The sequence below is a fragment of the Quercus suber genome, unplaced genomic scaffold (genome assembly GCF_002906115.3).
Source record: "Quercus suber isolate HL8 unplaced genomic scaffold, Cork oak 2.0 scaffold_29, whole genome shotgun sequence".
Lineage (NCBI taxonomy): Eukaryota > Viridiplantae > Streptophyta > Magnoliopsida > Fagales > Fagaceae > Quercus > Quercus suber.
In genome coordinates, this window is record NW_027069494.1 from 225077 (window position 1) to 234814 (window position 9738).

Below are 9738 nucleotides of genomic sequence, written 5' to 3' on the forward strand. Positions count from 1 at the left end.
TGTTTAAGATATGTATTGTGTAAAAAAAAAAAAAAAAAAAAGACATTCTATATCAACTTTTATTCTATAACATTCCTCTAAAGTTGTTTTTTTTTTCTTTTTTTTCTTCTCATTATTTCAATTGAATAACTATAATGGAAACATGTGCAATTTATAATTGTTGTTTTTTATGATAAACTTATTACGAATAAAGTTCTGTAATAATTATACTATAATACATATACAACATTTTTCAAAACTATTTTACATAAAATATTACAATATTATCCGTACATTGCTTGGATAACGTACTAGTTATTAATAAAGAAAGAAAACCTTGTGCTCATGATGATGAACACAAAGGATCGTAAAAATACAAATAAATCAAATGCTATGGCTAAGTGAATTTAGAAACTCAAAAGGATCACAACAATGTGAAGAACCCCAAGCCCTAGACCAAGCAAAAAGAGTTCGAACAAATAAATAATTTAATTGATCCAAAGATCATTCAGTGTCCTTAATTGAATAGTAATTTCGTTCCTTCCAAACTGTCTACATTAAACAACCTGGCACCAAGTTCCACACAACCAAGCCATGCTTCCCCAACCAATTCCTCCAACTAAACAAGAAGCTCCCAATAGATGCTAGCATGACTCAGTGAATACCAAACAACTGGGCACCTTCCCCTACAAAGCATAAACAACTTCACAATAGAATAAAAGATGTTCCATTGTTTCCCCATTTCTTTGACACATGCAATACCAATTCGCTAAAGGCAAACCCCTCATCAAAATCCAACTTAATACCTTCATAACCAGAAGACATAAGAGAGGTGACAATGGGTTGCCCTGTCTCAAACCCTAAGAGCTGCCAAAGAAATCTGTAGGGGAACCATTTACCAACATAGAGAAGCGAATAGTAGAAATACAAGCCTTAATCCACCTCTTCCATCTCCCCAAAACCCATATGATCTAGAAGATTGTATCCCAATTCACATGATCATAGGTCTAGTTCACAGCAATGAGCAAGATCTTGTTCACTTGTTGAATCAGAGTAGTGGTCTCCATGTGAACAAACTCCTCCACAGTTTGGTTCCTACAGTTACATAAAAAAATCATTAGTTCTAACTGGCAACAAAGATCTGCTTTACAATGGTCTGATAACATATTCATATACATACAATTTATAATCTACAATGACTAATGGGTTAGTGGGCTGAAACTTTTTACCAAACTCAGGTGATTTGAACTTTGGAATCTAATGGTGGAAAATAAAATGGATGGAAGTGAAAACTTTTTGTTATGAAGGAGATCGTCATTCTTTTCAATAAAATGAATGTCACTGCTCCTTATGAGCCTCTTAGTTCCTTGATTTATGACAGCAATGGCACCATTTCAACTTTCTCACAAAGTGTCAATAGCTTTTACTATGCTTTGGTCTCCATTTACATGAACAACATACTCTTCATTCTCAAACATGCAATGAAACCACTTTAGTCCACTTGATTGAAGAAGCAATGACGGCATTCTGTCACAAAAGCAATTAACTATCCATCCAGGCATCAATAGATCTTGAAGAATTTACTTATTAATTTGACTTCAATCTAAACCATCCGAAGATCATGCTGTTTCACAATTGCCTTGATCATTTGATTATATGCAAATCTGATAAACCACAAAGATTTGCATTTTGTGTATTGCAGCTAAAACTCCACAGGTTTTCTAAATTTCTAGTATAATTTAGAAGGCAAGTTACTTATTAAAAAAAATTTACAATGCAAATTTGTCTTCAGATACATATCTGTATAATAAAACCAATGCCATTATAATTGGATCACTCTAGCGATTGCACACTATGTTTCGAAAGATGCTAAAGCACATGAAAGAGTGCCTAAGTGCACCAGAAAAAATGGATCCCACAATAATGATCTGGCCAGCTCTCCTACCTATTCCATACAGATGCAAAATGGTAATTATTCAATGAAACAGAACACTTGGTATCTTCAGTGCATCAAGTATAGTTTTGTAAAATTCATCACGAAGGATAAGCTATTAAAAATTTAAAACACACCACTGGCATTAACTGCATATTTTTCTTTTAGAGGAGATCTAAGATTGAAGGCATTAGGAGTTCTTCTACCATTTGAAATAATAAAAATTATAATTAAAAAAAAAATACATTAAACTGCATTTTAGGATTATTATGCATCAAAGAAGAGAATTACTAATTCTGTCATAATTTGTTTTAACAGATTCCTCCATGTGAGGGAAGATGGTGCAGAAGTAATCCTTTCTGGTGCAAAAATAGTATCACCCTAAAATGATTTATCAAAGTCCTTAAAAAAATATCATTGGTATGGGACCTTAAATTCAATTATTCTGAAATAAAGTGCATGCATCATATATCTAAGTTGGTTTGTAAAAAATATGGATTGATTGGTTATAAATTTGAAACTAAGAGAAGGAAAAGATAAAACGACCTTGCTTTGGCCAATGTGTGGATTCTGTTCTAGCATGGTGAAGATACCATTCTTCCTAATCTCCTCAATCCTCACTTCCGTCACCCTTGGTAGTTGGTATGTCTTTCCTCGTTTTACAATTCTTGGACAAGACGTGTAAAAGAAGCGTTTCACATCCATTGGGTGCAATACATTGCATATGCAAGATGGTGGATTTGGGAATTATCCTGTTAGAAACATAGACTGTGGAGAAGCAAATCATCTGATGACACCAAAGAACTATGATTTCAAAATCAATATACCAATCTGAAAATCTTCTGGTGGTAATGTCAGGTTCTAATTCTCAGCTATTAGCATGTACAACATATGTATTGCATCCATCCTGCTATGTATTTTCCCTATTTTACGCGTAACTATATAGTATGAATTGACATGTGCGGTTTAGCAAATAATTAGATGCTTTAATGAACATGTCCTTAAGTTAGTTCAATCAATGGCTAAACACAAAATGAGAATGAATTCAATGTCATTTGTCATACACATTCAGACTTAAATAACCAATATAAAAAGATCAACAGAAGAAATGGAAAATTAGTTATTTTAAACTACCAAGAAAAAAGAGTACCATGAGAATCGCCCAACAAAATTGTGTTCATTCCATGTGCCTCTTTTTTCTGTCTAACTCTGACATCTGCATTTGCATTTCCTACTTTGTTCACCTGGATCAAAATGGTGACATTTCACGGCCACAGCATAAGATCCATCTGCTGTACTGTCACCCCCTTCGCAACCACAGTGAACCCATTCTCCCCTAGAACGGTGCCATTCCATTCCCTGCCTAAAATTGGTCACCAAAGTAAATTTCATTATAACATCTAGGGCAAATTTCTACGGATAACATATTTTGTCAAAATAATTGAATATAACTATTTTTGTTATCCATAAACAATTGAAAAATAAACAGCAAGCAAAAATATCTTCCATTAAAATTCTTTTGCTTAAAATTAATAAACCTACCTTGCATCCCCATTAATTAGTAATGCTGCATTTCATTTATTGCAAGGCTTATAAAACTTCAGGCAGCATATACAAGAGAAACAGCTACTATCTTTTGATTTTGTTTTTTGATTATTATTTTTTTTCAATTCCCTACATCTGGAAGGGTAGCAAGCCTAATCTAGGAATATCTTCGATTCTTCAGATAACCCTACTCAGCTTGCCTTCATTTGAAACACTCAAGATCAGCATTAGCACTGAATTTGATTACAAATTAATATTAGATCTTTTTTTTTTAATAAGAAAAAATTAGATCTCCTTGGATCTGGGTGATTCATGACTCAAGAACAAACATCAGACCGCTTGTGATTAGTAAGGTTAATAAGCATCTATTTTATTCATTTAAGAGAGTGGACCCACAATCACTAAACTATGATGTTACATTCTACTACACAGCAATCTAAGTTGCCTATCTCATAGCCAATGGACAATGAAGCCTAGAAAACTATCAGCAACTTCCTTAGGATGACAAGCTGACCAAACTACGCTATTCCAAATGGGTTACCAAGTCCAATATGTGTACAACGCTAGAAAACATATGAAATATATAAGCTAACAGTACTAACACCCATAAGAAATTTATTAAATAGGAAAAAAAAAAAAAAACACCGATACATTAGTTTGAGCATAATATCTGGGTCATTATTCCAAAACCTTAAACACACAACCCACAAATTTAGTTTAATTGAGTTGAACACTTCAAAACTTTAATTCAATAAGAAACAGACAAAAATTATCAACAATCCCAGGCTCTACAAAAAATATTTTGCAAAAGCTTTGCATAAGCTGAGGTTTGAGATAAATATTTTAAAAAATATGTTCAAATTAACGGCACTAGTGCAAAATATAATTGGAAGGAAAGATCGCAAAATTAGAATAGCAACATACGACCCAGATGCATGAAAAGATATTTCACCTTGTAAAAGTATAAGAATGACTTGCAGCAAATATAGCTGGTACTTGCAAATTGACTCGTTAATTAACACAATCTCTCCTGAACAATCTCCTTTGATCTTATTGAACTCTCTGCATTGCCAGGTATCTTCAAATGGGGTTATGCTTCCTAGCCTAAAATTGAGAGAAACTCAAAGTAAATAAAAAATAGAAAGTATGACTAGTCCATTTGAAACATGTTGGTGGGAGCACATCAGGTTCCTCAACATGGGGTTTAAACATTTCTAATTGTAGATTTTGAAAGCCCCGCACTAACCACATTGGTATATTATAGTATTTTTCACATATAAGTCTTTTTGGTATATGATAGTACAAGAAAAATAATAGATCTACTATACTCAATAGACCTCTACTGAATGGAAGGGGCTGAGGATTGAAGGAACCAAAGAAAAAACTAATTACTATTTGTTTCAAAGATAAACTCATTTAGTTGTGTAATATAGAAAAATAAATTAAAAAAAAAAAAATGCTATCTTATTTACCATCAAATGAATAAAGGTCCAAACATCCATAGTAACTGTCAAAAAGCACTAAGTGCAAACAAGACAAGAATCAGAATTGTGAAGAATGGACACAATTACAAAATTCATACTAGGTTTTGACTGAAGAGAATCAAAAGATTTGAAACAGAACATAACTTAGACTGATTGACATTATAAAGGTCTACATTGTTTCAATCCATTCTGGTTTTAAAACAATGGTCTAACTAGCAAGCACATGTATCTTGCTTTAACATTAAATTTGATTTTTAGCAAATTGCAACCAAACTACATTTGTTATGAATGAGGATAAGTAAGCAAGATGTAGGACAAGGAGCATGAGAAACAAATTCATTGATGATCTTACTTGGTCCAGCATCTAATCATTAACGTTTTTAAGATCAGCTAAGGTAGTGGTAACAGATTAGGTGCTATCTATATCAGGTTAGATATTTAGGCTATATTGAAAAACTGGTTTTACATATTCATAAAATGAGTGTAGCTGGAAAAGATAAAATTTGAAATGAGGAAATCCACTTAAAGATAGAAGTGGCCCCCCTATTGATGAAAATATGAGGGAAAGTCACTTGAGATGGTTTGGTCAAGTTCTAAAATAGAGATACTAATGCACTGGTAAGAGAAAGTGAATTGGCTCAAGTTGAGGGAATGAAAAAGGATTGAGGAAGACCAAAAATAACATTAGTAGAAGTAGTAAAAAAGGATATGTTAATTAAGGAACTAACAAAAAGCATGGCTTCAGATGGAATAGAATGGAGGAAAAAAAATACATGTGTTCGACCTTAACTAATTTGTTGAGGATCCATAACTGACCCTAAAATTAAAGACTAACGCTTTGTTGTTGTTGTACAATGACGAGAATTTTGAATAATGGTTGGAACATTGTAAAAGTGAATAGAGTGAGAAAGAAGAAGATACACAAGTATTCTTAAGTATAAAACCCAAGAGGGATGTATTACACACCCACAGGCAGGTCTGGCTATAAGTTACAACCCTTTCAATAGGCTGACTAAGTGACTAGTCTTCCTTAAATTTCAATATTACAAGATGACTCATTTGCTCCACAAAATAATAAACTTAGTGAATGTTATCTTACCATTATTCAAACTCCTTATCACCCCATATTCTGTTCCAGACCAAATCAGAACTAGTTTTCTTCTATTATAAAATAGTAGATGTATTACGACATTTAAAGCATTTGCTACATTAAAAAAAAACATTGGACATCATGATCGCAAAACAATGAGTTTACTTCAATATCAGAACACAACCTAAGTTGCTTATCTTCTAGTCAATGAAAGGAGAAGCAATTTAAGTTATTCAAACTATTTCCAAGTCCAATCTTAATAAAGTTCAAGACAGCCTATGATACTATGGCACATTCAAATTAGAAACATGAGAAAGATATTCACTGCATCTTATCATAGAGAGCAATATAAAACTTTTGAGCATAACATATATTTTTATTGAAGAACATTGATTGAGTCATGGAAGATTAATATGCTATTACTTTGCAAATTCACCTATTCAAGAATTATTTTATTGGGTCCTCATATGAAGTCCAATTGAAGTGAAAGTCATGCCCTTTTATTGGTCTAAGTATGAGTCTTTTAGGGTTAAAACAGTTTTTAATTTGGGATTTTATTTTATTAGTTATGGTCAGTTTTATATTGAAAGGCAATTCTGTAATTTCAGCAATTAATGCAAATTAAGGGTATTTTGGTAACTTTCTTGAGTCTAGAATCTTGGTTTTAAGTATCTTAGGGTTTATTTACTGGGGGTCCAAGTTAGTATTTATTAGGTTTTATTAGTAGTCCTAATAGTAGTATGATCCTATTACTAGGAGTACAAGTAAGAGTCTTTATATATATTGTGCTCAATGAATTCAAAGAAAATAGGATGAGTTGATCAATAAAATTGAGTGTTTTGAGCAATAGGCACGTTGGCCTTTGTTGTTTCTTTCTCCTTCTCTCTTTCTCTTCTCTCTCTCTCTCTTCTTTCTTTCTAAGGTTACTGCTCACAAGTACTGTTCACACAGCCTCTAAACAGCCCTAACTTCTCTCTAATTCTTCTTCTTTCCTAACCCTAAACCCACCACAACTAAACTTAGACAAATCTAGTTTGTCCTACATCAAACATTTAACATACAACTCCTAAATTCAATTTAATTTAATTTGATGGAACATTTGAAATTCAATTCAACCAGCCATTGGCTGTGTAAGCAAAAAAAAATGCTAGACCTTCTAAGAATAACATTTAGCATTACCTTCAAATCAGCCAAATTTTGAAGTAGACATTTAAGAAAATAGGTTTTAAGTAGCAACATGAAAGCACAACAAAATTGCAATGAAAGATCAAACAGTTAAAGGAACAAATAGTATAGCACACAAAAGAAATATCATCTTGTAAAAGTATAAAACTTACTTGAAGCAAATATACCGACTGGTGATGGGTAAAAATATGAAATTTGTCTTCATCTTGAGGAACTTAAAATCCTTCAAACAAGCTCCTGAAGCAATTTTTGCATGTTCTTATCTACTTTATTAGATGCTAGCAATTCAACCAACATGGTTGTAGTGATTGCATCAGCCGAGAAACCCTTGTTAATCATTATTTGGAGATATTTCATTGCTTTTGACATCTCATTATGTTGTAGTAGCCCTTGGATGAGTGTGTTATAAGTGCGATCATTAGGTGAACAACCATTCCTATCCATTTTTTCCAACAGCTCACATGCTTCATCTATTATTCTATATTTGAAAAGCCCTTTGATCATAATAGTGTAAGTCCAAACATCAGGTTGCAACCCTTTGGTGGCAAGACTATAAAAGAGTTCTCTTGCAGTCATAAATTTCCCAGCATTAAACAAACTATCAATCAAGATGCTGTAAATCACAATATTACGGTCTAACTTTTTGTCTTCCATCTCCTGAAACAATTTCATCGCCTCATAAATTTGTTTGTTCTTACAAAGACCAGCTAACAAAACAGCACAAGTCTGAAGATTTGGATGTATCTCATAAGCTTGCATCTTATAGAACAGCTCAAGTGCATCTTGAGTTCTTTGCAGTCGGCAAAACCCACCTATCAGAGTCGTGTAAGTGACAACATTAGGAATCACTCCCTTATTAGACATTTCATGAAAGAGACTCATTGCATCATCAATTGTTCTATTTTTGCAGTATCCATTAATCAATACGTTATAGCTAACAACATCCGGCAAACAACCCCTCTCAATCATCAGATTAAATATTTTGACTACATCATCCATTTTGTTTTGCAAACAATAACCATCAATCAAAGACTGAAAAGTGATTGTGTTGGGCTCAATGCCTATTTGAATCATCAAATCAAAAACTTCTTTTGCCTCTACCAACATCCCCTCTTTGCAAAGCGTGTCCAACAATATGCTAAAGGTTTGCACATTTGGCGTTATTTTCCTTTGTGTCATCTCATTCAACAAATAAGTAGCCTCCTTCCACCAGCCAAAACTGCATAGACCTTGGATTAAGCACGTGTAAGTGACAAGGTCTGGCCGAATGCTTTTACTCAACATTTCTGAAAAAAGATTCAAAGCCTCAATTACCAATCTATCCTTACACAAACTATCAATGATTGCGCTATAAAGCACCACATTAAGTTCAACATTCCCCTTTTCGATCTTCCTGAGCAACCCAATAGCCACACTAGTCTCACCTGCCTTACACAAACCATTAACTATCGTTCCATAAGTAATTACATCAAGCTCATAACCTTTCTTCTCCAATTCATCTACCATCCTCACGGCTCTAGCAATGTTACCCTGAAGACACAGCCCCTTTACAAGAGTGTTCAGAGTAATACAGTCCGGCTGATAACCAAGTTTCAAAACTCTTGCTAAACTAGAGAACCCGAAATCAACCCGGTTCAAACAACAAAAGCAATTAATCAAAACATTCACAGTATAAACATCAGGAGAGACACCCAATGACCCCATTTGCTTAATTAGAGCAACGACTACCGAGTAATGCTTCATTCTTGCAATTGCACCTAACATGTGATTAAAATCGTCAATGGAAGGCAAAGGGCGCATGTGAAGCATTGTATCAAACAAGGTTAAAACGTGATCGAGATTCCCAAAGGCTCGAGATTTGCACTGATGTCTCACAGATTTCAGGAACTGATTCTGATTCTGATTATGGGTACTATCCACATTTTCTCTACCACTACTACTATAACAACTACTACTAGTTTGAGCATGAGCAAGAGTGGAATGGTAATAACAATAGTAAGTTAGAGCATGAAATGGAACAGTTACTCTAATAATCAAGCGATTGAATATAAACACAAGAGATTTTCTTGATTTAGCAGAAGCCGTACCCATTTTTTTGCAGAACGCGAAGAAGAAGGAAAAGAAGCAAACAATTCGGGTCGGGTTTAGATTTCGGTGTGGGTTGAGTACTTCAAAGGAAGGAGCCTGCTTCGTTTTGAGACTGATGGGTGGTCAATACATGAAGAGTTGGATTGACTGACTTGGCTGCCTGCCTCGCACCCACACACTATCCAGACAGAGGCACACGGTGCTTTTCTCTGTAACACAGGTGCACAACCGTAGCTGTTGTTGTTGTTTTTTTCTTTTTTTCTTTTTTTTTGGGTTAAAGTTTAAACTCCTAAATTAATTTAATTTGTATAAAAGAAACTTTTTTAAAAAAAAAAAATCATTTAAATTGGAATAAATTAAATTATATAGTTTTTAAAATAACAAGTAAAGATGGTTTTTTTTTTCCTTCTCACGGGCCACGACTTTTGGGTCTG

The 9738-nt window shown here is 33.7% G+C and overlaps 1 protein-coding gene across 6 annotated transcripts; it reads right to left on the reverse strand.

Moving 5' to 3' along the window:
* Positions 1–274: 274 nt before the first annotated feature.
* Positions 275–9537, reverse strand: LOC112034126 (putative pentatricopeptide repeat-containing protein At1g12700, mitochondrial). 6 transcript variants are annotated; one of them, XM_065770264.1, is made up of 5 exons: positions 7369–9537; positions 4410–4561; positions 3063–3271; positions 2459–2699; positions 275–1074 (listed from the first exon to the last, which is right to left on the reverse strand). In XM_065770264.1, exon 1 carries the CDS (start codon positions 9305–9307, stop codon positions 7442–7444), a length of 1866 nt encoding a protein of 621 aa, XP_065626336.1. In that variant the 5' UTR covers positions 9308–9537; the 3' UTR covers positions 275–1074; positions 2459–2699; positions 3063–3271; positions 4410–4561; positions 7369–7441. The 6 variants fall into 6 exon arrangements, with proteins under 6 accessions (XP_065626336.1, XP_065626335.1, XP_065626334.1 ...); XM_065770263.1 differs by having other exon boundaries at positions 2459–2664; positions 3063–3275; XM_065770262.1 differs by having other exon boundaries at positions 2459–2680; positions 3063–3275.
* Positions 9538–9738: the final 201 nt, after the last annotated feature.

Excerpts from the sequence above, each read along its gene's own strand:
- LOC112034126 (XM_065770261.1), bottom strand. The coding sequence starts at position 9,307 with ATGGGTACGGCTTCTGCTAAATCAAGAAAATCTCTTGTGTTTATATTC.